A 26198-nucleotide genomic window follows, 5' to 3' on the forward strand; every position below is an offset into this window, starting at 1 on the left:
TCAAAAACCAATCACAGAACAGAAGTGAAATCTTGCATTTTTAATGTATGAAATGCTCCAATTAGTAAAAACTATTTACTGCTGCGATTATTTTTGAGACTATACCACTTTGAATTTCATGTTTTTCGATAAATTGGTCACAATAAAGTGCTATTGTGAATCGATGAAGCATCACTTTATCAAAACACAAACTGGCAAGATCGGCGCGACTTGCACTGATGAGATGTTCTGGATAGAACACCAGTGCAACGATGTTCTGGATAGCCCGTACAAATGTTGTATCCAATGCAAAAAGAAAACAGCCCTAATATCATTTCCACATGGATAGGCATTTTTCAACCATCTTGGTTTGAATTTGAAGCCCATAAACGATATAATACAACTGACCTTACATATTGCTTGCCTTCAACACATTTTCTAATATGTTTGAAACATAAGGGCTGTTTTCTTTTAGCACTGGATATGCTAAGCCCTTAAGGACTAAAATAAAACAGAGTACTCGTTTATCCAGAACATCTCCAAAAATATGCAACACTGTCATCAGCTGTTTAAAAACAATCACAGAAAAGAAGTGAAATCTTGCATTTTTAATGTATGAAATGCTTCAATTAGTAATAAATATTTACTGCTGCGATTATTTATGACACTGTATCACTTTGAATTTCATGTTTTTCGATAAAATAGCCACAATAAATTGCTATTGTGAATCGAAGAAGCGTCACTTTATCCAAATACAATCTGGCAACATCGGCGCGACTTGCACTGATGAGATGTTCTGGATAGAACACCAGTGCAACGATGTTCTGGATAGCCCATACAAATGTTGCATCCAGTGCAAAAAGAAAACAGCCCTATAATAATTAGGGCTTTCACCCGGAAATCTCGGGATTTTTCGGAATCCCGAAAAAATAAATTTGTAGATTTTTTAGGATTGTTTATTTATAAATCAGTAAAATGTTTTTCTGAGTAAGATAGCGATATGAAATTACTTTTTAATGTATTTTTGACATAATATTTTTGTTTTTTTTTCTTCTTCATAATGTTTAGTTGGACTAAATGTTCGTTAAATATGATAGCAATTTGAAATTGCTTTTTAATTTACTCTTATGTTCATTTGTAATTTTTTTGTTAATAAAATTGAATTAAACTAAATTTGTTTAATTGGTAATATCCCGAAAAAATCACGGGATTCTATATTTTGAAATCCCGGGATTTTTAAAAGTCGACCCGAATGACTGCCCTAATAATTATTTCCATTTGAGAAGTTTTTGCTAAACGTGGGTATTAAGATCGAGTGGTTGGTACGTCCGCCTTGCATACCATGGGTCCTGGGTTCGAACCCTGCTTCGACCGAACACCAAAAAGTTTTGCTTAAATCAAAATAAATAAATCCGCAAAACCAGAATAACTTTTTTGGCAAATTTTATTATAACTTGGTGGGAAATGATCCAAAGCAACAACTAAAAAAGTTTATTTTCCTTAAGATAAATTATTGAAAAAAATTAACCTGAAAAATTGCTATTTTAGCGCGCATTATTTATTTATTTATTGTTTATTTTAATCATACAGTAAATGTATGATAAAAACAGAAAATTATCATTGGCTGGTAAGGCCATCAGCTATAATAGCGCGTATTAAATTCTTATTTTATTTATAAATTTATCGTAATAAATTATACAAATAAACAGGATAAAACAGTTTACGAACTAATTTATGTTAAAATTGAAATATTCTCTTGAGGAAAATATGTTGTTAAGAACCGAGTTTTCTTCATTGGATGCAACATTTGTATGGGCTATCCAGAATATCGTTGCACTGGAACAGAACATCTCATCAGTGCAAGTCGCGTCGGTGTTGCCAGTCAGCATTTTGATAAAGTGTTGCTTTTTAGATTCACAATAGCAATTTATTGTGACTAATTTATTGAATAATATTAAATTCAAAGTGGTACAGTCGCATAAATAATCGCAGCAGTAAATATTCATTACTATTGGGAAACTTCATACATTAAAAATGTAAGATTTCACTTGTTTTCTGTGATTGTTTTTAAACAGCTGATGACAGTGTTGCAGTTTTTTGGAGATGTCCTGGATAAACGAGTACTCTGTTTTCTTCTACTCCGTGATCCAGTGCTAAAAGAAAACTGCCCAATAGATCATTATAAATTATCCGGGTTACATGAAGAAAGAGTGGCAACGATAATTAATCTCGTTTCGATGTTACCACAAAATTATAAGAACGACCATAGCAAAACAAAACCAATTGAATTGTTGCCATATTTTTACACCAACATATGATGTTTTTCTACAGTGACATCTGACAGTTTCCGAGTTTTCTTGTAAAAATTTGTTAGTAAATTAAGAGCGTTTTCGTTGGGATCTGTTCGGAATATAGTCGGGAGCCATGTCTTTGACAATGAAATTATTCTCCGCCTCACGAAATGGTAATAAAAAGTTTAACAATTTATGGATAATTGCTTATGAATCTTCATGGGAAGTGTTCCATCCAAACATTGAGGTTAGGGCCACTTATGTCATCAAATAAATAGAAGGAGAAGGATGTTGATTTCTGTAGAAAAATCCATATCGTTAGTTGGAACATTTTTATCCTAATTTTTTATTTGTAATATGCCCATCTTTTCAAATAGTTTTACAATTTAGCTCCCATAACAACGATATGCAGACATTTAATAAAACCAGAATTATTTTTTAATTCTTTTTAGGCCAACGTTTTCTTGGTGTTAGCTCCCGTTTGATGAGCACCAAGGAATCCAAAGACATTGTGGATGTTCCCAAAGGTTATGTCTATGTCAATAACAAAGAAGAAAGCATGGATTTGAACGATGTCACCGATAGAGCTGCTAGCACCATTTTCCTTAGTGAATTAATGCGCGGTTTTGGTGTTACATTGGCTCACATCTTCAAAGAGCCAGCTACCATTAACTATCCCTTTGAGAAGGGACCTTTGAGTCCCCGTTTCCGTGGTGAACATGCTTTGCGTCGCTATCCCAGCGGCGAGGAACGTTGTATTGCATGTAAATTGTGTGAAGCCATTTGTCCAGCCCAAGCTATTACCATTGAGGCTGAGGAACGTGCTGATGGCAGTAGGAGAACAACACGTTACGATATCGATATGACAAAATGTATCTACTGTGGTTTCTGTCAGGTAAGTGAATTGTGGGAACTAATCGTAAACAAAAACTTTTTTCTAACCGCTTCAAAAATCGTAAATAATCAATGACACTTATTATTTTACAGGAAGCCTGTCCCGTCGATGCCATTGTAGAAGGACCCAATTTTGAATTCTCCACCGAAACACATGAAGAGTTGTTGTACAACAAGGAAAAGTTGTTAAGCAATGGTGACAAATGGGAATCGGAAATTGCTTCCAATTTGCAAGCTGATCATTTGTATCGTTAAGCAGAGAGAATGAGATGAGAAGAATTGTGATTCCTTAGAGGATTCTTAAGAAAACTTTAGTAAATAAACTTGCAACTGAAGACGTGTATAAATGTGTTGTGTTAAATGAATTAAAGTTTAACATTTTTAGTTTAAAGAAACGAAATATGTTGTGTCAACATTTTGTTTTTATTAATAACACTAGAAAAAATCGATAAATCAAATACTAGCATAAATGCTCAAATTAAAATGTAGTAATGCCCACGCGTTAATCTTTTTCTAAATGGAAGTCTGTCAAGTCGTTATAGATCTAAAATAATTTTCTCTTTGTCTATTGTCCAGGACCAGACAATGATTTCTCCATAAACTTCTTTTTGGCAAAACATATCCACCATTTGTTAGGTTTGCCATCTTCACCGAAAACTTTTTCCAAAACACGATTGCCTGTTTCATGGCGTAGTTGTAAAATGTATTGGCGCATTAAGTCTGCAAGTAGAATTTGGAGTACATTTATGACCTACGTACAAATTGTCTTTTACATACCCGATTCTTGGGCAGTTTGTGGTCTACCATATACTGCATTTAATGGAAAGCCTGCATCGCCAGGTATATCAAATTTCGATATGGCTAAACTATACATCTCCTGTTGGCCTTGGTTTTTATTGGCACACCGTTGCAATTTTTTCAAACATTCCGTAATGTATAAGGTGATATAAATTAATGTTCGGTCCACTTCAGACTACATGCAAGTACAAAGAAATAAGGTTTAAGGATAAATAATATACTGTCATAATAGACAATACCTTGATTTCATATGTCCGAAAGAAAACATTTGCCTTAAAAAAGTAAAGTGACTCATCAATGATATCGTTATCGCTGGTAGTTTGCACTGGAGCTGGACCTCTAAATTGTGTTTTTATAGGCAAAATAGCCATATTAGCAACAACTGATGGAAACTCTTTGATTGTGGAATGATAAGCCTACAAAAGAGGAAAGTTGTGTTAAGTACATGGAGGTTTCATGATATTGAATATGATTCTTCCAACCCCACCCAAAGTGTTTTTTATTGACACTTGGGTTGATTCCGAAATCTGTATTACAAATTAAACTACTTACCGGCATTTTGTATATGTTCTTTTGATGAACTAGATTACTATTTGTAATAAATGTTTTTTCTTAAGGATAAATAAATATGACGATTTTTTCCGATTATCTGTCTGTGGAAGTGTCAAAATATAAAAACACTCACAGATCACTATTACAGGTATGTTATACTTAAGTGTTGCCATGTCTTGTTTTTTTGTTTCTATAATTTCAAATATGGTTTATAGGGTGTACTCATAATAAAACGTTATTCTGCCATGCACTGGTTTGATGCTAAAGGGTGATTTGTTAAGAGCTTGATAACTTTTTTTTAAAAAAAAACGGATAAAATTTGCAAAATCTCATCGGTTCTTTATTTGAAACGTTAGATTGGTCCATGACATTTACTTTTTGAAGATAATTTCATTTAAATGTTGACCGCGGCTGCGTCTTAGGTGGTCCATTCGGAAAGTCCAATTTTGGGCAACTTTTTCGAGCATTTCGGCCGGAATAGCCCGAATTTCTTCGGAAATGTTGTCTTCCAAAGCTGGAATAGTTGCTGGCTTATTTCTGTAGACTTTAGACTTGACGTAGCCCCACAAAAAATAGTCTAAAGGCGTCAAATCGCATGATCTTGGTGGCCAACTTACCGGTCCATTTCTTGAGATGAATTGTTCTCCGAAGTTTTCCCTCAAAATGGCCATAGAATCGCGAGCTGTGTGGCATGTAGCGCCATCTTGTTGAAACCACATGTCAACCAAGTTCAGTTCTTCCATTTTTGGCAACAAAAAGTTTGTTAGCATCGAACGATAGCGATCGCCATTCACCGTAACGTTGCGTCCAACAGCATCTTTGAAAAAATACGGTCCAATGATTCCACCAGCGTACAAACCACACCAAACAGTGCATTTTTCGGGATGCATGGGCAGTTCTTGAACGGCTTCTGGTTGCTCTTCACTCCAAATGCGGCAATTTTGCTTATTTACGTAGCCATTCAACCAGAAATGAGCCTCATCGCTGAACAAAATTTGTCGATAAAAAAGCGGATTTTCTGCCAACTTTTCTAGGGCCCATTCACTGAAAATTCGACGTTGTGGCTCGTTAGTAAGTCTATTCATGATGAAATGTCAAAGCATACTGAGCATCTTTCTCTTTGACACCATGTCTGAAATCCCACGTGATCTGTCAAATACTAATGCATGAAAATCCTAACCTCAAAAGAATCACCCTTTATATTCCCACTGAATCGTTTTCCTCATTCGTTTTTCCAAAACATTTCACCGTTCAAACCGAGTTGAGATGTTTTAGTTTGACTGTTGCCATGGAAACTCGAAATTCCCATTTATGCGCTTTACACATTTATGCACAATATCAGTTAAGTCCGAAGGCATAATCGATACTGCTGCATGTTTATGGGATCGATAACACATTTGCCGATTATTTAGTCATCGCCGACAAGTCGTATCGATCCGACACACTGTAAGATTCTTTACAAACACCGACATTCCGTCCGGAATAACTGATAGTCTGTAAAGCGCATAACTCTAAATTCGAATATACTCACAGTTTGTTCAAATAAATACCGCGATCGCAAAGGGAAAACATTTTGTAAGTTATTTTCACATCCCAATGTTCTTCAAAGCCTTTGTTTATTTGTTTTTTCTTCTATTGGTCAAATTTTAATAATTTGACAAAAATTATTAAAATTTATAAAAATTATAAAAATAAATTACACTATAAAATTGACGTGTTTTGGAGGAAAACTTGTGTTTTGAACTTAATTTTTTGTATGGAGAAAACGACTCATTTTGAAGTGCTTATAAAAGTAAACATTTCAAACCCCAGAACGCCATATAAGGCCGGTATGCATCTCTTCCTTCCCATTATTAATGTATTGCTATCTATAGGTGAGTACTATGTTCGGTTTTCGAGTTGAAAATCACTTTATTTTCGCGATTACTTTTCCTAAAATATTTAAAATTATAAATGCCCTGCCAGCATTTCAATGTTCCATTTTATCCTCATCGCTACCACAGACTCGTAAGTGACACTGCAACAATCGCCAACTGTGATAGTATTTTGCCATCACTATTCGCATGAAAGTATTTTGCCATCACTATTGTTACAAGAGCCATTTTATATTTTGTGAAACACCAAGCGCAACTGGCTTATTATAATTTATTTCAATGAAAACGAAAATAAAGTGCTGAAAACATAGTTATTACGCTTAAAATTGTGAAAAGTAAATTGGTGAACAATTTTTGACTTTCCAAATGGAATAAAGTGATAGTTTTTCAAATATTTTTCCAGACACGCTGCCTCCATTGGGAATAAAAGTACTGGCTGATAGACGCTACAACATTTAACTTACAACTTGTAACTCAACATCAATCTCTTATTAATGCATAAAAATGTGTTAAATGCTATTTGATAGTCGTATAAATGTTATATTTATGAGAATTTATAAATGTTTCATAAAATTAATAAACATCTAAACAATCGTGTTTTACTTGACCACAATGATTCTTTTACAACTATCTTAAAATGCACTTTGTCTGATTGTTTGAAGGGGCTCTTATTGGCGTCCTTCTAAATGTATCCAGAAGGGCTCCTAATAATTGCACTCATGCGATACTTTTTTGTAGTAACTTGGCGTGGTACAACTTCTCAATAGTGACGGCGCTTTTCCGAGGAGTTTTGGATATCGTATACGACTGTTTTCGACGTAGTGGGGATTCTCAGAAGCGCCCCCAAATTCAAAAAATGTTGGCAGGGTGAAAACGAACATATTCCCGTGAAGTCATGCTGAAATCTAGACGAAAAAGAAACTGCACATCAATTGAGTTCATTTATCTGCTTTATATTGAACTGTTTTAATAAAATAACCACGAAAATTTCAACTCCAAAACATTATATTAAATTGCGCTAGCTATTATACACTTCTAATGAAATTGTTTGCCCATATTGTTCATACCCATGTTATTTGCATTATTTATGAGTAAATACTTAAGAGGTCTGTAGAAAATTAATAATTTAAGGTCAGTACTATGTTCGCTTTTCGCGGTTACTTTATTAAAACAGTTCAATATCTTCTTCTTTATTTGAAAATCTATTATCCGGATAGAAGCGATCCTGCAATAAGTTAAACAAATATTTTAATAATTCCATTTCATAAACAGCTCTTGATTTCTTGCAGCTGATATCGTATTACATTCATCCCGGTAGCCTGTCTATGGGAATTGGCATTGAATTTGTAATATTCTTTCTAAACATCAGTTCACTTATATAAGAGTTAATTAGTGGTTCTTCTTCGCTGTCAGTTTGATACATACCATCTCTGCTATCGACGGACTATTTATCATTCCTTTTTTATGTGGCACGAATTCCATTTCACATGAACCCATTGTGTTTTTTATAATATACCTCATGTAAAATAAATTCAAGGTGTACCATAAATGTTTATTAACTCAATTTGTCAGGTATGGAATCTAAAGGCCGTTTCAACTGTATGAAGACTACAATTTATTAATAATAATGCTAAAAAGCCACAAATTTAACAAATTGGAATTATTTTTTCGCGTTTGGATTTATCCCGGGTAGCAGTCCTAGCCTAGAAAATTTATGAAAATATGTTGAACTTGAATTTTGCCAAGCCAGTATCAAAAACACGGCTACACACAAAAAATTTGTTTTCCTTTTTAATCACGAAATTAATTGATCCAATTAATTTTTTAATTGAAATGTCTTCAATCACAGAAATGATAGTATCAATTAAAAAATTAATTGAGTGTCAATTAAAAAATTAATTGATCCAATTAAAAAATTGAGTTTATTAATTTTTGTGATTGATTTTTGTTGCAATTAAAAAAATTTGTTGAATCAATTAAATTTTTAATTTCAATTTCAATTTCATTTTAATTGGAATTTCAATTTAATTGGAAAAATTTTTGCAAAATTTTTTTCTGTGTAATATCCGTTTTTGGTGTGGATGTATTTCTATATCACATTTTCTGTTGAGCGTAGTTGAGTCCCTTTGTTTAAAGACAGGGTTGTTTCACCCAGAAGCCAAATGTTGTCATAGATTTTAATGTCATTTTTTGACAAATAAACAAACAATCTCCAAAAGAATTTTTATTTTATTCAGCGCTAAATTTGAATGCCTGTGTATATATTTTTACCAACGTTTTATGTAAAAAATTTTAGGTGCTCTCATTACTGGACAGGCACATTAATTGTATCTTTACCACAAAAACAAATTTAATGTTTCAAAATGTTGGAAAATGACGATAACAATATAACTACATCGCCAAATAATCTAATGCCCATGGCGTCTTTGTTTGGTGGAAACTTTGCAGATGTGACTAAATCAGATATTATTAAACGTTTGGAACAATTAAACAAATGGAAGGAAGAACAGGAAAAATTATTAACCCAGCGACAAGATATGCAAAGACAAGTTTTAGGTATGGAACAAAAAACCATGTATCAAATGTTGGGATTAAATAGTGAAGAATACATACGAAAAGATGAGGGAGGAGGTGAAGGACAAAGCTCAATATTCCATGAAGATTTTTCAGACGACTACAAAAAACATCCTCAGGAAATCGTGGACTATGAAAGTGTTGATGAAGATATAGTGACACACCAGAGTGCAGAGCCCTCTTCATATAAAACTGTAACATCGGGATATGCTACAGAAGAATGCTTAGAAGCACCGACGCTAAAACCAAAGAAACCTTTTTTGAAAAGAGGTCAAGGTTTGAAACAGCGTTTTAAGATTGATCCTGAGGAATTAAGAATAACCAATTTGCCTCGCTATAAATATGCAAATGCTCATCCTAAGTTTAGGGTTAAATCTCGTAAAATCCCAAATCACACCATGAAGAAAAAGCCACCAGAAAGACCTGAGAGCAGGTCATCCTCGCCTACAAACGTTGCACTAGATGTCCATGAGAAAATGTTTCAGCAACTATTAATATCTTCGAAAAATGTTTGCAATTCAACACCGGATAACAAATCTTCATTGGTAACAAGTAAAAATTTGTCCAGCGGTTCTTCTGGCACTTCTATATCTTTGCCTAAAGTGAGATTTGTAGAGACTTCATTGCAAACTGTTAAACAACATAGCAGAGAATATTCCACCTCGGAGAGCAAGACACCAACTGTTGTCGCCTGGTCAAAAATATTAGATTCCCAACAAATCAAACCTATAGCTATAGAACGCAAAGAGACATCCTTCAATCTGCCACATAGTGAGGAGGACATTTTTGAACTTCTGGAACAGAAAGCAAACAATGGCAGCTTTGATATGGATTCTACATGTATGAAACAATTTCTCCAAAGAAGACCACCAAAGGAAAATAACAATGATACCGATATCATTCCTATTAAAGATCATTTAAAGTCAAAACGATTACAGCCTTTGGTACATAGAGCAGATCATGAAGAAACTTTAACTTCACATGATGAAGCTGAAGAAGATTCTTCAGTGGGTCCTTACACCTCGGAATACGGTGAAGAGGAAGGGATACAAAAAACTCTGGATTCAACAAATAACGCCAGTTCGTTTATCGATCACCAAAAACCAAATGAAAATCGTGTACGTTTTTCTGATTCACATGAGACCAGAGAATATGATTGTGAGGATATTTCCGTAGATCGCACTAATGATGGGACAAGCCTCCAATTTTTTGAACAATTCAAGCAAGCTCTTTTTGCAGCTTTACAAAGCAAGGAGGTCGAACACGACGAAACTCTTAAATCAGCAAGCGAGACTACCCTAATACCCCAGGAGTCGTATGCATTACATGATGACACGGAAAAGGACAAGAGTTCTGTGGATTTACAAGAAAAAACAAACATGATTAAAGAGCGCTTATTGGAATTGGAAAAAGAAATTGCCATTTTTAAGGAAAATAATATGAAGCTTATAAAAGCAAAACAAGAATTTGAATTGGAAAAATCTGTACATGCTCAAGAACAAATCGAGGCATCGGAACGTTTAAAGGATGAACGCATACAAATGGAAATTTATCTTCATGATGAACGCATGAAATTGGAAGAGGAAAAACGAAAATTTGAACAACAAACTAAAATGAAAACACAAAGTATGGCTGCAAAGGAACGTAAAGAAATTGAGAAACTCCGGGAGCAAGTGGCTCAGTTGGAGACCCAGTTGAAAAATAAAGAATGTAATCATGCTGCAGCTCAAGCGCGATGGCGAACACAAATTCGTACAATGGAGCGAGAGGAAAAAAGACTACACGAGCAAATCGAAATACTCACAAAGGAGAATAAGCGTTTGGAAAATGAAATGACAAAAATGAATCGTGATAACAATAATAAGATGTTACAGGAAATTAATAGGAATATAGCGAAACTCGCGCCAAAACAGGTGAGTGAAGCCCCCAGAAACAGTTTAATTTGAACACGCTGAAACCAGGACACCTCCCTAGAATGGACAGTTGTCTGGGGACGTTTGCTATATTAACACATTAAAATTAACCACTCATATCTGGACACCTCTCAAAGGTGGACAAAATTTAGGTGACCGTGGGTGTCCACCATTCATAGGTTTCACTATATTGGGATACCTTTCTATAACCAATAGGAAGAGATGGGGTTTGCCAAAGAAATGCCACAGTTTGTAGACCCATCAGCTGGTCGATTAATTGGTGCCAACTCTTTTCCGTTACGATAACTTCGGTATAAGGCCATTTACAGGGCACTGAAGTTGACATCCTAGTTGTACAACCTTGTTGTACAACTTTACTAAAAATTCGATAAGAGTCATATGAGAGTACACAGAAAAAATTTCCACAAAAATGTTTTCAGTTAAAACTTTAATTGAATTTCTGGAAATAGTAAATTAAAAATTTAATTGATTCAACAAATTTTTTAATTAAAACAAAAATTAATAGTATCAATTAATTTTTTAATTGACTGATTGAATACATTTCAATTGAAAATTAATTGGATCAATTAATATCGTGATTGAATCCAAAAAAAAATGTTTGTGTGTAATAAAAAATACGCCCATTCGCTTCAATATTTGTTTGACTTACTGCCTGTTCGATTCAATCACGAATTTTCGTTCGCCTCGAGAAGAACGATTTGCCAAAAATCACATATTGATATCTGTAACGCTGGATCTCTAGAACCCGAGATCCAGCGTTACAAAAGAGAGCCTCTAGATCAGGCAGCATACCAGACAGGTATGAACAGGATTCATGAGGATACTGTAGCTGAAGCAGTGAGAAGCTACAAGGTTAATCCTGTTCTCGGAGTCCGACCGCCGCCCATAGCACCGGAGGAGAGAGACCTCCCACGCAGACCTGGGTAGTTTTGACCCAACTAAGATCAGGCAAGTGCAGCCGCCTCAATTCATACTTATCAGAGATTGATAGCAGCGTGCGTCCCATCTGTAATCAAGGGCCACATGACACTCGTCACATTTTTGCTTGCCCAGCTAAGCCTACCCGTCTCACTACCAGATCACTCTGGACAAATCCAATCCTTGTCGCCGAGTTCCTTGATCTTGCTACCAGCTGAACTACTACACAACATAGAACAAAATGGATGAAACTACATTAACAACTGTTACAACAACAACATCTGTAGAATCCCAATTGTTTCGGTGTTCGATAGTAAATCATAAATAACGAGTTCAGGACATAATTCAGGATTTTCTAGAAAATATATCTAAAGTTCTTTTAGTTTCAATGTAGACGAACGATTCGTCTCGAGTCGATTTTGTGTTTTATGAACAGGCAGTTAATTTTTTTCTAGTATTTTTTTTTTAATTTTAACAATTTCAATTTTCTCCCCAGACACAACATAACACCATAGCATTCCCTGAAGATAGCCAGCCTCCTGTGCTTGGCTCTACGAAGACTCTCTCTAAAACGATAGTAGCAGCAGCCACAGCTAACAAGAATTCCAAATCGCCATCCAAAGGCAACTCAATGGGTGGACAAAGAAGAATGGTTAGAAAAACTACGAAAACGTTACAAAAACAAGCACATACCTTACCCGAAACTCCATCGTCAGGGGAATCCGATATAAGTTTTCACGAAGACAATAACAAATGCAGTCGTCAGAGCAACAATAAACAACACGAGACACAATATATAAATGATGACGATGATGAAGAGGACATTTTAAAAGAATTGCAGCAAACATCTCAAGAAGCAGCAAACACAAAAATAAGGAATAAAATCATTACAGCAAAAGAACAGACAATTACTTCCCATAAATCTGATGATAAAAGAATGGACAAAGCTCCGCCTTCATCACCAACAAATATGAAACGTGAAATTATCAATGCAGATGGCAGCAAAGATATTTGGTATCCAAATGGCAATTTAAAGAAAATATCCTCTGATGGCATGCTCATACGTATGTTGTACTATAACAAAGATATTAAGGAAACCAACATTAATGAGGGCACTGTAAAATATTATTATGCTGAAACTAATACTTGGCACACGACATATTTGGATGGTTTGGAAATTCTTGAATTTCCCAATGGTCAAATAGAACATCGCCATAAGAATGGTTTGGTTGAGGTACACTATCCTAACAATTCGGTGAAAATTATGGATCCACGTGATGAAAAGAAATCCGAAGAATGGCGTTTTCCCGATGGTACCCATCTCATACAAATGCGTAACGGTGATAAAATCCTCTCTTTACCCAATGGACAAAAAGAGATCCATACAAAACTGCAAAAAAGACGTGAATATCCAGATGGAACTGTGAAAATTGTCTATCCAGATGGTAGCACTGAGACTCGTTACTCAAATGGCCGTGTGAGACTTAAAGATAAAGATGGTAATTTAGTAATGGACACGGAGGAGGCGGCAAAGTAAATAGACTGATGGGAGTTTCGACTTTTTAAAATCTGTGTTGTACACATGATGATTCAATTTTTGTTTTGTATAACATATGTGTAATTCTAAAAGAATCCATATAGACTGTTTTTAAATTTAAATTAAAAGCTAATAAAAAAATATATAAATCTTTATTGTAATCTTTACGAAAAACTTGAAGAGTTTCGTCTTATATATTCTGTAAAAACAACAAATCCAAATACTCACTTATAAAGGTATACTCTTATTAAATTAATGGTTTTACATATTTATTTTGGGGGCTTTCAAAAGTCTGTAGGGTTATCATTCTCTTCTTCTTCGGGAGGATCAAAGTCATGTACTTTGACATCTGCATCTTCACCATATTGAATGACATTGTCGATTTGCAGCAAAAGATCTTGTATACTCTCTTCATCGTCGACATTCATGGGTACAAAACGTACAAGACTGCAAATAAAATAAAAATTTTCAATAAAGGATTCGGAGCCATATTTAAATTTTTATTTAATTGTTTTTGTGTGTATATATAATTTAATTTTTTAATTTAATTTCGACCTTTTTAGTTAGCCCCCAAGAGGAAATATTGGATTAAAAAATATAAAAAGGAATTTATTTATCATTATTCCTACATGGAGTACAAAAGATATATGTATTTCCAAAGGCAAGAAAAAGTAATATATGCTTATGTATTAAGCTAAATTTGCTCAAGAAACCCTTTCCCTCTTTCTTTCTTAGGATGGATATGTCGAGAGAGTGAATTGTTTTGATTAAATAGCCCCAGTGTTTTATGAACAACACTACACTATGAAACCAATACAAAAAATGTAAATTAGCAGAATATTGCAATAGGAATAAAGAGGAACCTCTAAAATCCACTGGGAATTTTGAGCGATGCAACCCAATTATCAAGTCAAATATTTTCAAACTTTACTTGATTTTTATGGCTTTCCACATAAAAGTTTAAATAAAAAATGCGAAAATATGCATAAAGACAATTGTGTTCTTATAAAGTCTGGTAAAGCAAAGTTCGAACCCATTGATTGATTGCATAACATATTGTCTTTGGAAATTAAGCGATTCAAAAAAAAACTGAAAATAGAACGGAAATTCCGTGACACATTGTTAGGTTAGGTTAAAGTGGCAGCCCGATTAAATTTCAGGCTCACTTAGACTATTCAGTCCATTGTGATACCACATTTAACTAAAAGTACCTATTACATATGGGCACTTCTAGTCTTAACCACTGAACCTTCTCTGTTATTTACTTTTGTGGAACCAACCAGATTGCTCCAAAAACAATAACAAACTGCTTAAGTTAACGTTTTCCAGGTCAGCCAGTAATCTAAACATTGTTATCGACTGTTTACATTTTGCTTCTATAAGAAATACATAGCAAATCTGTATTATTGGCATGTAGCAAAAATTGTGTTATCGGCCATCAAACGAAATTTCCACTAGAGGGGAACGTGGTATAAGTCCATAAGATGTATATTGTGGTCTATTGTTATACCCAAATTCCCTGAGGCCTTTTTATCGATCGTTTACATTTTTGTTCCATAAGAAGTGTGCAGTAATTTGTAACAGTAATTTTCGCAAGAATTGCATATACGGTTGCCAAGTTGGTAGAATTTTACCAAAAATTGTAGATTTTTACTGTTTGGTAGAATTTTTAAAGTTTTGGTAGATTTTGCAAAATATTCCTCTCCAACTAAGAATTAGATAAATAGAAATAGAATTTTGACTAAATTTTCTATAGCAATAAAATTCTGACAAAATTTTCTATAGAAATAAAATTTTAACAAAATTTTCTATAGAGATTAAATTTTGACAAAATTTTCCATAGAAATAAAATTTTTACAAAATTTTCTAGATATAAAATTTTGGCAAAATTTTGCATAGAAATAAAATATTGACAAAATTTTCAAAAGAAATAAAAATTTCGCAAAATTTTCTATAGAGATTAAATTTTGACAAAATTGTCGATAGAAATAAAATTTTGAGAAAGCTTTCTATAGAAATAAAATTTTTACAAAATTTTCAATAGAAATACAATTTTGACAAAATTTTCTATAGAAATAAAATTTTGACAAAATTATCTACAGAAATAAAATTTTGACAAAATTTTCTTTAGAAATAACATTTTTACAAATTTTCTATAGAAATAAAATATAGACAAAATTTTCTATAGAAATAAACATTTGAGAAAATTTTCTATAGAAATAAAATTTTGACAAAATTTTCTATAGAAATAAAATGTTGACGAAATTTTTAAAATCTGTTGGTTAAGCTAAACTTGTAGTTTAGTCAATGCATGGCTTTAAGCTGAGATCAAAAACAACAATAACGAAATAAAATTTTCATAAAATTTTCTACTGAAATAAAATTTTGATAAAAATTTCAATAGAAATAAAATTTTGACAAAATTGTCGATAGAAAAATTTTGACAAAATTTTCAAAAGAAATAAAATTTCACAAAATTTTCTATACAAATAAAATTTTGAGAAAATTTTCTATACAAATAAAATTTTGAGAAAATTTTCTATAGAAACAAAATTTTGACATTTTCTACTGAAATAAAATTTTGCCAAATAAGACTGTAGTATTCCGGCCGGTATGTACCTCTAACAAAATTTTCGTTACCCATAAGAAATGTATTGCCATATTTGCTAACGAAAATTCCAAGAGGTTATGTTATCGACTGTTTACATTTTGCTCCCATAAGATATACATGGCAAAACTGTGCTATTCGCACACAAATTTTTGTTTGGATGGGCATACCGGGCTTTACCAATAGAATAATAGCCCAGCAATTTTTTTCCCACACGGAAATCCTTTTTTACAATATAGAGATTCAATCTCGTTTCCCCTTTCATAATACCTAACCGGTACCCCTACTTCTTGAGTAAACTATAAAGAATTTCCTTTACCGATAAGACAGTTTTTCTTATACGTTGCTTAAGCTCTTAAGCCCTGTTGCATGCCAATATGAAATTTTGGCCATATGCCCTTATACAATCGATATACCGAAAAATGTTCCTGCAAAAATGCCTAGAGACATTTTTAAGCGTAGCGGAAAAAAGTTTAAATTATATTTTCTTGAGAAACACACGGAAATTTTTATTTTACCTGTAAAAAATCAAATTTATTGTTCTCATTTCATTAATGTCAGTCGTCAACACGATATGCACTTTCAGCGAAATTTCCTGTGACACACCAATAAAGCAGTTTTGCCATGCATTTTTTATGGGAAACAATCGATAACGTTATTCTAACAAAAAAGGCCAAGAATTTTTATGGGCAGAGACATTTTTGTAGAGCTATATACCGGTCTTATGGATGCATACAAATCATTACAAACCTTATACCTTATTCACATTAGGGTCGAAATCTACTAAAAGTGGATTTGAAATCCCTTTCTTATAAGGCAAAGTTGAAATCTAGTTAAAGTGGATTTTGGAAGTGTAATGTGAATGAGGTATTATCAGTATGTATAACAGAAAATTTCCACTCGAGAAAAAATATATGCATTGCGAATAATCTAAAATATTGCCATGCTCATATTCTTCCTTGAAAAATATTTGCTAACCCTTTAATTTCCCCACACACAAATCCCATTTTGCAATGAAAAAGATTCTATCTCGCTTTTTCCCGTTTTTTCTTTCCCTAGATTTGTAGATACCAGCATACACATATCATAATACCCAATACATGCCCGTTTCCCTTATTATTTAATCAAAAAATACCACTACAGAGGCTGGGGATTTTATAATAGTAGAACACAATAGTGTTCTCTTTCTAACACACGGCGATAGTAGGCAATTTTAAGCAAGAACCATTTTTAGTGAATGCCAATATGGAAATATACCAAGAAAACGAAAAGACCTCAAAAAAGAACACACTATAAACTCCAAGCATTGCAGTGAAAAAGTGGAACAAATTTTTAGAAAATACGGAGTGTAGGAAATAATATTTCCAGGGAATTTTCAACATTTGATAAGGGATTTTGCACAGAAAATGTGTAATATTTGTATTTTCTAGGGAAACAAGTAGTTTAACAATTTGAATAATAAAAAGAAAAAACAAAACTATTCTATAATAGAAAAGAAGCACACACAGAGTTTCTGTTCATAGAAAAATAATATATTTGTGCCTAGTGTCTGGATAAAGAAGCAAATCTGCCGGGAAAATGGATTCTTCTGATGGCCCTAAAATGGAAATGTTAAGATCTGTCAAGGGTAAGGACATGCTTTTGGTGGATACTGGATCTGGTGGCTTCCTTTACCACTATGACGATCGCAATTCCAAAGCTTATAGATGGGTATGTTCCCGCCGCAAAGATAAAATTCCATGTCGAGTTCGAATATATACAACCTTAATCGATGAATGGGATTTAACGCGCCATAAATTGGCAAGTATTGTGGGAGAACATCCTCATGGTCCAGCCGAACCAGAAGCTATTGAAAGAGGTCGTGAAAAGAAACGACAGGCTGATGAAGAAGGCCTACCTTCTACCTTGAGTAATAAATCTTTAAAAAGAAAATATAAACAGGGTAAAGGAGATGGTAAACACTCAAAGACGGACGATGAGGACGACGATATGGAGGACAGTGTTGGTGGAATAATTGAAATGGACGATAGTTGGGGTGAGAAAGCTTCCACCTCCACACCAGCTAAGCAACGAGCCAAGACAACAGAAAAGAAGGTATTAATGCTTAAAACTACTAAAGGCTATCACATGATAGCCATCGAAGGATGCGTGTATCGTCTAGACGGCAAATCTATGATAAGTTGCACATATCGTTGGAAATGTTTTCGCTCTAAAGACCTACAATGTACGGGTCGCATATACACTGAATGTTTGGCCAGTGGTATGCATCGCTATAAACCTTTTCGTGTGGAGGAAAATAAACACAATCATCAGCCATACACTGAGGCAAAGATTGAAGCTTTAATTAGGCGAAATAATATCAAAATTCTTCATGGCAAGGAAGAACTTTCAGCAAACAAGATTTTCGAAGAGAAAAAACCTAAATCCCAGAACATTCCTTTGTCGGTGAGCCAGGGTGGAGGTAATGTACTCTCAATATCTACCCATATAAATCTTCCTGTGAAGCCTAGTTTGCGAAAGGAAAGAGCTAAGGCGACTGCAGCCTTATATCGATACGTAGCAGATCCCATGGAGGCATTGAGTGATCCCAAAGACGGTGAAATTACAAAATTCTCCTTTTTACCATCGATGAAAGGGAATCGTGTTTTAATTTTGGATAATATGATATTTCATTATGATTCCCGGGGCACATTAAATGAGCGAACTTATTGGACATGTTTGTATCGTAGAGTTAGAAAATTGAAATGCAATTGTCGTTTGACCACCGAATTTTCTGGGGACAATATACAAATTGTAAAGGTTTCTGGAGGTCATACCCATTCAACTGATCATCGCGAACATATTGACAAAAGGCTAAAGATGAATATTGCCGTTAAGGATGAAAGGGATAAACCTCACAAAACCGAGGAAATATCATTTGATAACGATAATTCCCTCTATCATTCTGAGGACGATCATCATGCAGACAACGACGACGACGATGATGATGATTATTTCGGAGATAAAGTTCAAATGAAAAAGGAGGACACCAGTGAAGAAATCGCAGAATTTCTTCAATTGAAAATCGAAAAAACCGACACGGAAATGGCCATCGATGTTACTGACCCCTCGGCATTAATTGAATATTCAGAAGAGGTTGATCCTTTTCATGGTACAGTTGAATATGTAGAAATGGAAAGAATTAATAATTCTCAATATCATTCGGATTCAAATGCTGCCTCGAGTCCATTATCCCCTGGGGAAAAAGGCCGATCAAAACGGGCACTGAAAAGAAAGAATGATTACGACGACGATGATGATGATGACGACGACGAGTATACACCATCGAAAAGTCGTCAAAGTGTTGGCAGGAAGTCTTCTCGGAATACACTAAATTTGTCCTCAAATCCGGATAATATTGACATAACAAAGACATCAAAATTACGTTCCGCAAAGGGTGGTGAATTGCTATGCGTTGACGGTTACATATATCATTTGAAAAGTATTTCACCTACCACTCGCACCTATTGGGCTTGCATTAAATCAAAGGATCGTCTATTAAAATGCCCCGCCAGAGTTACTACGATGGCTAGTGATGATAATACATTAAAAGTGGTTCATTTGAGCAACTCTCACACACATGCCATTTCAGAGGATGATATCAAAAAGAGATTATTTAATGAATTCTCCAAAACAGCAGCCTCAAACTCGGCCATTAAGCCAAGGGATATAATGGATAAGCCGTTGAGTGAATTAAATCCCGAATTTGCTGAAATGTTAATGGGGAAAACTGGTGATGTGCAGAAACGTTTATGCAAGTAAGTACAAAAAAGTAATTTTAAATTAAACGGCTTTGCTTTGTACCTCAGGCACGGTTGCCACTCGAGCCAAAAATTATACCAAAAAACTACCAACAAAAAATTAAATTTTTTATAGAAAATTTTGCGCAAAATTTTATTTCTATAGATAGTTCTGTCAAAATTTTATTTCTATTGAACACTTTGTCAAATTTTTATTTCTATCGAAATTTTTGTCAAAATTTTATTTCTATAGAAAATTTTGTCAAAATTTTATTCTATTGTCAAAATTTATTTCTATAGAAAATTTTGTCAAAATTTTATTTCTATAGAAAATTTTGTCAAAATTTTATTTCTATAGAAAATTTTGTCAAAATTTTATTTCTGTAGAAAATTTTGTCAAAATTTTATTTCTATAGAAAATTTTGTCAAAATTTTATTTCTATAGAAAATTTTGTCAAAATTTTATTTCTGTAGAAAATTTTGTCAAAATTTTATTTCTATAGAAAATTTTGTCAAAATTTTATTTCTATAGAAAATTTTGTCAAAATTTTATTTCTATAGAAAATTTTGTCAAAATTTTATTTCTATAGAAAATTTTGTCAAAATTTTATTTCTATAGAAAAATTTTGTCAAAATTTTATTTCTATAGAAAATTTTGTCAAAATTTTATTTCTATAGAAAATTTTGTCAAAATTTTATTTCTATAGAAAATTTTGTCAAAATTTTATTTCTATAGAAAATTTTGCAAAAATTTTATTTCTATAGAAAATTTTGTCAAAATTTTTATTTTATTTCTATAGAAAATTTTGTCAACATTTTATTTCTATCGAAAATTTTGTCAAAAATTTTATTTCTATAGAAAATTTTGTCAAAATTTTATTTCTATAGAAAATTTTGTCAAAATTTTATTTCTATAGAAAATTTTGTCAAAATTTTATTTCTATAGAAAATTTTGTCAAAATTTTATTTCTATAGAAAATTTTGTCAAAATTTTATTTCTATAGAAAATTTTGTCAAAATTTTATTTCTATAGAAAATTTTGTCAAAATTTTATTTCTATAGAAAATTTTGTCAAAATTTTATTTCTATAGAAAATTTTGTCAAAATTTTATTTCTATAGAAAATTTTGTCAAAATTTTATTTCTATAGAAAATTTTGTCAAAATTTTATTTCTATAGATTTTTTTCAAATTTTGTTTATATAGAAAATTTTGTCAAAATTTTAGTTCTATAGAAAATTTTGTTAAAATTTTAGTTCCATAAAAAATTGTCAAAATTTTATTTCTATTAAAATTTGACTTTCCATTTTCGGTAGAATTCTACCAACTGTGGTACCAACCGTGGTACCATATTGCTTATATGGGAAGGGGTCAAAATGTTGAAGGGCCTAGGACTTCTTAGGGTCCATGGGGGTGAAAAAAATGTTCAAATTTGTTAATTTAAAAAATACATCGACTTTTCTAATACCTCATTCGCATTGCAATCCCAAAATCCACTTTAACTAGATTTGAACTCATATGTCTTATTAAAATCCAATTTTATTAGATTTCGAATTTTGTTAGATTTGAATTTGTGTATTTTTTAGTAGACTGTATTGTAGTCTGTGTAATTTTGTTATAATTGGCCATGGGGCTTTGAAATTAAACATAAAGTATGAATGAATGAATATGGATGGACTATAATTTTTCAAGTCAAAAAGTTGGCTTTTTGGTTATTACAACTTCCGTACTTTCTTTTCCCTATAGATTTCATGCCACAACACATTGTAATATCCAATAATAACTCAAAAATTTATATTCCAAATGTCTCAACAGTCTAATATATAGGATAGTGATGTTGCTAAATCTATATATAAATATAAACAATTATGCATGTATGACAGAATAGATTCTTGGCAACGATCAGTAAGAACGAATATTTGTGTACTTTTTTTCAAACAAATTGAATACAAACTATTATTAGAGAGAATTATAAATTTTCTCATTTTAAAGTTTGAATAAAGTCAAGTTTCATTTCATTTCTAAACTCTTTGGTTAGTAAAAAAGCTTTGTCACAAAAGCTAGATTTAGTTATTTTTCAACTTGTTTCTCCCTCATAGCTCAAATCATTAACAAATTTCATCTGTAATAGACAAGACGTGACTGGACCTTTCTAAAGGTAAAACAATATGGGTGTATTCGTATGTGTATGCTAGTGTTGTGTGAAAAAACGTTTACGCGTAGGTTCAAGTTTGTGGGAAAGTAAAAGTGAGAAAAAGCAGAGACACTTTCTAAATAGCATTTGAATTTGATTAAAAATAAAACAATATACCACAAATAAATATATAAAAATTGCATTATTAAAATATAAATTATAAATTATTCCAACGTAATTAACCTTGACATTCCTAAAATGTTGCAGACATTTATTGCAGACAATTAGTTCATAGAAACCGGTTGCATTTACATACTTGCCACAAAGACAAAACCTTAACTAAAACCATTTATATTATTTACAGACTCAATATGAAACTCTATGCTGTTTCCGATGGCCCTCCCTCATTGGCTGTACGTATGTGCTTAAAGGCTTTAAATTTACCCTATGAATTGCATAATGTAGATTATATTGCCTCGGAACATTTATCCCAAGATTATGCAAAGGTAAATAAAAAAAGAGAATGTCTTTATGTTTTTTTTTTATATGATTTTTATTGTATTTCAGAAAAATCCACAAAAAGAAATTCCGGTTCTTGATGATGATGGTTTCTTTTTATCGGAAAGTATTGCTATAATGCAATATTTATGCGATAAATATGGCCCTGATAGTCCTATATATCCTAAAGATGCCAAGGAACGTGCCCTAGTAAATCATCGTTTGTGCTTCAATATGGCTTTTTATTATTCCAGCATAGGAGCCTATACAATGGCCCCTATATTCTTTGACTATGAACGTACTGAAATGGGTTTGAAAAAAGTCCAAAATGCTTTAAGTGTTTTTGAAACTTATTTGAAAACTTTGGGTACAAAATATGCTGCTAGCAATTCATTGACTATAGCCGATTTTGGTTTAGTCTCAGCCACTTTGTGTTTGGAAGCTATTGGATTCGATTTATCCGGTTATCCATTAATTACAAAATGGTATCAAACTTTCAAAAAGGAATATCCTCAATATTGGGAAATTGCAAATGGTGGTATGCAAGAGATTATTGAATTTGAACGTAATCCACCAGATCTATCGCACATGAATCATCCATTCCATCCCACTCGTAAATCGAATGCTTAAGGGTGTTGTTCGTTTTGATTTTCTTCATTTAATGCGGTCTATTTAAACTGTTTAACCACTAAGAGATTTATGCTATACATACTACATGTTTGAAAAACATTTAAAAATATCTTAATAAAATTATTACTTAGTCTAGTGTTAACAAATCTCTTGTTTTCACAAATAAAAATTATTTTTACAAAAAAAAAAAAAAATATATTTGGTTTTTATCTAGTAGACTATTTTTTCGGTTTAAACATTTTTTATAGTGGGTAAATATATAGCTTTTCCCTAACAGAGATGAGGACGTAATTCACATTTATAGACATTATACATGAGTGCGAAATGGCGAATGAAAAAGATTTAACCCTCCAATGCCCAAGCCCCCCTTTAGGCGGTCTTCCTCATTTAATAAAGAAGCTTTTAGTAAAACACACCTTAAGACAACAAAAATGGGCAAAATAAAAAGAAAACTTATTTGAAACTATTCAAGAGGCTTTGCAGCATATGCTGAATTTTACCATATAAATTTTTCTTGCTTCGTTCTCTTGCTTTTGTGTCGTTAACATTGAAAATTTAATCAGCTGGCAAAAAAATTGGGGCATTAGAAGGTTAATTGCAAATCCTGCAAAGACAGTATAAAATTCTCATGGGATAATGGTTTTTTGGTTTTGAAAGAATTATGATCACCAAAGTTAAATCAATCTTATTAAGAAACATTTCGCAGACTAGCTCAGAGCTTTAATGGCTGAAAGATGTTTAAAAATGGAGCAAGGCTAACAAGGGTAACAGTGGCTATGTACTCATGAAACAAAGGCAAAAACGCATTAAGAAAAAATCACAAAATGGTTCAGTGGGCATTTCACCAATTGTATCGCCAGCAAATTCTGGGGAAATATACTCGATTCTTCCAGTTTATGGGTATTGCAATGGACTGGATTGGTAAAATGAGCCTAAACATAGCGGGCTGTCACTAAAATCTAACCTTATGTATACATAGAGAATAAAGCTTCAATCAAAACCGGCACACCTTGTTCCCCAACGCAAAAATAGCCAAAGACCAAATGTCCGCTCCAAAATTGACTGTGCAATTTTTTACTCAACTAATTTGGTTTGAGTTTTTATTCCAAATGAGGGATATATTTCTATTTGGTTCATCAAATTTGAAAAAGGATTAAACGTAGCTTTTAGGCTATCTTCTAATGGGTAGATGTATTTTAACAAACATACTAATACAGATTTTACCAATAAAACATTTGGATGCGCTCCCCAAGGAGTTTGAAGTTACAGATTCCCTGTTCATACTATGACTTCGATTCCTGACAAAAATAATTTTGTGATAGTGGCTGTTTTGGCCAATAATGCTTTGGAGCCCCTCTAAACATTTCTAACGGGATTCTCCCGGACTTTGCTACATATCGAAGTATTTGAATCATGCGAACTTTCGAATGGGTCGTAACACACAACTTTATCGTAAATATTTCTTATGGCTGGTCCTATTCTATCGATGTGTCAAATTTACACGGCTTATGATTTTTTTCCAAAACAATTGCTGTAATATAGATGACATTACTATAAAACTTACCTAAAATCCTCTATAAGATTTCCTATAGCTTGAGACAGTTTTCGATGTGATCTACCCCAAGCAGATTCTTCTGTGACATCACCTAGCAAAGCTCTTGGATCTGGATCTAAATATTTATCCAATTGTTTTCTAGCTGTTTTGCTTAACAAATCCATTTTGGTCAACACATTTACATGAGGCATTTCCAAATTTGCCATAACACTTAAAGCAGCCATAGTTCCCGATACAAATTTTGTTCCATCTATCATAAATTGTGAGTCCACTAAGAAAACTGTGCATATACGAAAATTCCAAGATTCCAGCAATTCCACCAATCGTTTACCCATATTTAAATGTGTAAACAATTCTATTTGACCAGGCATATCGAATAGAATATAATCATCATCCGGTTCAGCATTTAAATCGTCATCTTCGCCGCCACCACATAATTGATTTTTTAGCCAATCATGATTCTCAATTAGGAATTCCAGACAGAAAACCAATCCGCCATTAGGACCAAAGTGCAACTCTTCATCATCCATGGCGTCATCGAGCTGGATAAGATCTCTAATATCAACAATAGGCTGATAGTCGAAATGTTCTGCCGCCGGATCTAGATTAACAACTTCGATCACACGTTTTGAATCCTGAGCATGTCTTTGCATAAATGAACAGTATGTGGACTATAGAAACAATAATAGCTAAGTCTCGTATATTATTTTCCAAAGTTAGATTGTCACTTACTTTTCCACTTCCTGCAGGACCAATGACAACTTGAGCATACCGCATTTTTGTTTATAATTCGTCGGTTCTTTTTGCCTTCAGTTATTGTTGTTTAACTTCATGCTTTTTTTGTATCAGAGAGAATAAAAATACAAGAGAACGAAAATTTCTCTTCTACAAAAACAACAAATGTCAACCGTACAGATGTCGCTAAATAGCCGCAGCGTATTGGTACTGACGGCTTTGCGCTCAAAGCGCTGTTTAGATCAAATGAACATACGTAATGAAGCGTCGGCAGTTACAATTTCAATATGCATAGACATTATAATACATATAGATGATCCATGGGTGTCTATGTTTGACAGTTCCGAAGATTAAGAATAAACGAAGAAAATAAGAGCTCGCTTACATTATCTTTCGTTTTCCTTTTTGTCATCTATGTATTATAATGTCTATGGCTCTGCCCAGTAATAAATTTAAACGGCAATATTTATATAAAACCATAATGAATATTTGCTTGAAAATACACATACGTTTTATTTTATTTTCTACAATCGTTTTGGTATTGCTTTTGTGGGTTTTTATTCAGAAATTTATGAAAAGCACAAATGTTACGATATTTTCCGACGCAAAGGGCAGTACATTTGAGAGACACGTCGACGCAAAATTTATGATATTTTGTTGGCAGAGTCCTCTGGTGTTTCAGTTTTGCTATGACAAGACTGCATCTTCTTCTCAATTATCTTTGGTTTGGATAGCGTTTGATGTTGCCAGAGTGTTAGAAAATATCATAAATGAAAACATCTGTTGCTATTGTCGAAATAGGGATGGCAAATCGTGATATAAAAACAGGGTGTTGTCGTTGAAATGTTTAAAGAATAAAACAGACTTTTTCAAAAGTAATTTTAATAAGAATGCATAAATTATAATTTTT

The 26198-nt window shown here is 33.0% G+C and overlaps 5 protein-coding genes across 6 annotated transcripts; 3 read left to right on the plus strand and 2 right to left on the minus strand.

The window, feature by feature from the left end:
- The first annotated feature begins 2284 nt into the window (after nt 1-2284).
- ND-23 (NADH dehydrogenase (ubiquinone) 23 kDa subunit) lies at nt 2285-3564 on the plus strand. The gene is made up of 3 exons (XM_075290454.1): nt 2285-2443; nt 2723-3165; nt 3258-3564. Exons 1-3 carry the CDS (start codon nt 2404-2406, stop codon nt 3417-3419), a joined length of 645 nt encoding a protein of 214 aa, XP_075146569.1. The 5' UTR covers nt 2285-2403; the 3' UTR covers nt 3420-3564.
- Nucleotides 3565-3568: 4 nt separating this feature from the next.
- On the minus strand, nt 3569-4671 carry Arpc3A (Actin-related protein 2/3 complex, subunit 3A). The gene is made up of 4 exons (XM_075290455.1): nt 4515-4671; nt 4202-4378; nt 3942-4137; nt 3569-3884 (listed from the first exon to the last, which is right to left on the minus strand). Exons 1-4 carry the CDS (start codon nt 4518-4520, stop codon nt 3730-3732), a joined length of 534 nt encoding a protein of 177 aa, XP_075146570.1. The 5' UTR covers nt 4521-4671; the 3' UTR covers nt 3569-3729.
- Nucleotides 4672-8579: 3908 nt separating this feature from the next.
- Nucleotides 8580-13531, plus strand: Sas-4 (spindle assembly abnormal 4). Its single transcript, XM_075290456.1, has 2 exons — nt 8580-10875; nt 12311-13531. The coding sequence occupies exons 1-2, from the start codon at nt 8752-8754 to the stop codon at nt 13349-13351; spliced, it is 3165 nt and encodes a 1054-aa protein (XP_075146571.1). The 5' UTR covers nt 8580-8751; the 3' UTR covers nt 13352-13531.
- On the minus strand, nt 13491-25444 carry LOC142220994 (GPN-loop GTPase 3). Its single transcript, XM_075290460.1, has 3 exons — nt 25286-25444; nt 24563-25224; nt 13491-13798 (listed from the first exon to the last, which is right to left on the minus strand). The coding sequence occupies exons 1-3, from the start codon at nt 25328-25330 to the stop codon at nt 13636-13638; spliced, it is 870 nt and encodes a 289-aa protein (XP_075146575.1). The 5' UTR covers nt 25331-25444; the 3' UTR covers nt 13491-13635.
- gfzf (GST-containing FLYWCH zinc-finger protein) lies at nt 17235-23192 on the plus strand. 2 transcript variants are annotated; one of them, XM_075290458.1, is made up of 4 exons: nt 21687-21769; nt 21836-21894; nt 22235-22376; nt 22438-23192. In XM_075290458.1, exons 3-4 carry the CDS (start codon nt 22242-22244, stop codon nt 22996-22998), a joined length of 696 nt encoding a protein of 231 aa, XP_075146573.1. In that variant the 5' UTR covers nt 21687-21769; nt 21836-21894; nt 22235-22241; the 3' UTR covers nt 22999-23192. The 2 variants fall into 2 exon arrangements, with proteins under 2 accessions (XP_075146572.1, XP_075146573.1); XM_075290457.1 differs by lacking the exons at nt 21687-21769; nt 21836-21894 and adding an exon at nt 17235-19756.
- Nucleotides 25445-26198: the final 754 nt, after the last annotated feature.

This window comes from Haematobia irritans, chromosome 1 (genome assembly GCF_050003625.1).
Source record: "Haematobia irritans isolate KBUSLIRL chromosome 1, ASM5000362v1, whole genome shotgun sequence".
NCBI classification, from domain to species: domain Eukaryota; kingdom Metazoa; phylum Arthropoda; class Insecta; order Diptera; family Muscidae; genus Haematobia; species Haematobia irritans.

Excerpts from the sequence above, each read along its gene's own strand:
- Sas-4 (XM_075290456.1), top strand. The coding sequence starts at position 8,752 with ATGTTGGAAAATGACGATAACAATATAACTACATCGCCAAATAATCTA. Across the intron at positions 10,876-12,310 it reads CGAAACTCGCGCCAAAACAG|ACACAACATAACACCATAGC; the intron begins GTGAGTGAAGCC and ends TTTTCTCCCCAG.
- Arpc3A (XM_075290455.1), bottom strand. Across the intron at positions 4,138-4,201 it reads TTCGGACATATGAAATCAAG|TCTGAAGTGGACCGAACATT; the intron begins GTATTGTCTATT and ends ACTTGCATGTAG. Across the intron at positions 3,885-3,941 it reads ACAAACTGCCCAAGAATCGG|ACTTAATGCGCCAATACATT; the intron begins GTATGTAAAAGA and ends TTCTACTTGCAG.
- gfzf (XM_075290457.1), top strand. The coding sequence starts at position 17,538 with ATGGATTCTTCTGATGGCCCTAAAATGGAAATGTTAAGATCTGTCAAG. Across the intron at positions 19,757-22,234 it reads GTGCAGAAACGTTTATGCAA|ACTCAATATGAAACTCTATG; the intron begins GTAAGTACAAAA and ends TATTATTTACAG. Across the intron at positions 22,377-22,437 it reads TATCCCAAGATTATGCAAAG|AAAAATCCACAAAAAGAAAT; the intron begins GTAAATAAAAAA and ends ATTGTATTTCAG.
- LOC142220994 (XM_075290460.1), bottom strand. The coding sequence starts at position 25,330 with ATGCGGTATGCTCAAGTTGTCATTGGTCCTGCAGGAAGTGGAAAA. Across the intron at positions 25,225-25,285 it reads GTCCTGCAGGAAGTGGAAAA|TCCACATACTGTTCATTTAT; the intron begins GTAAGTGACAAT and ends TTGTTTCTATAG. Across the intron at positions 13,799-24,562 it reads AATCTTATAGAGGATTTTAG|TCTTGTACGTTTTGTACCCA; the intron begins GTAAGTTTTATA and ends TTTTATTTGCAG.
- ND-23 (XM_075290454.1), top strand. The coding sequence starts at position 2,404 with ATGTCTTTGACAATGAAATTATTCTCCGCCTCACGAAATG. Across the intron at positions 2,444-2,722 it reads ATTCTCCGCCTCACGAAATG|GCCAACGTTTTCTTGGTGTT; the intron begins GTAATAAAAAGT and ends AATTCTTTTTAG. Across the intron at positions 3,166-3,257 it reads TCTACTGTGGTTTCTGTCAG|GAAGCCTGTCCCGTCGATGC; the intron begins GTAAGTGAATTG and ends ATTATTTTACAG.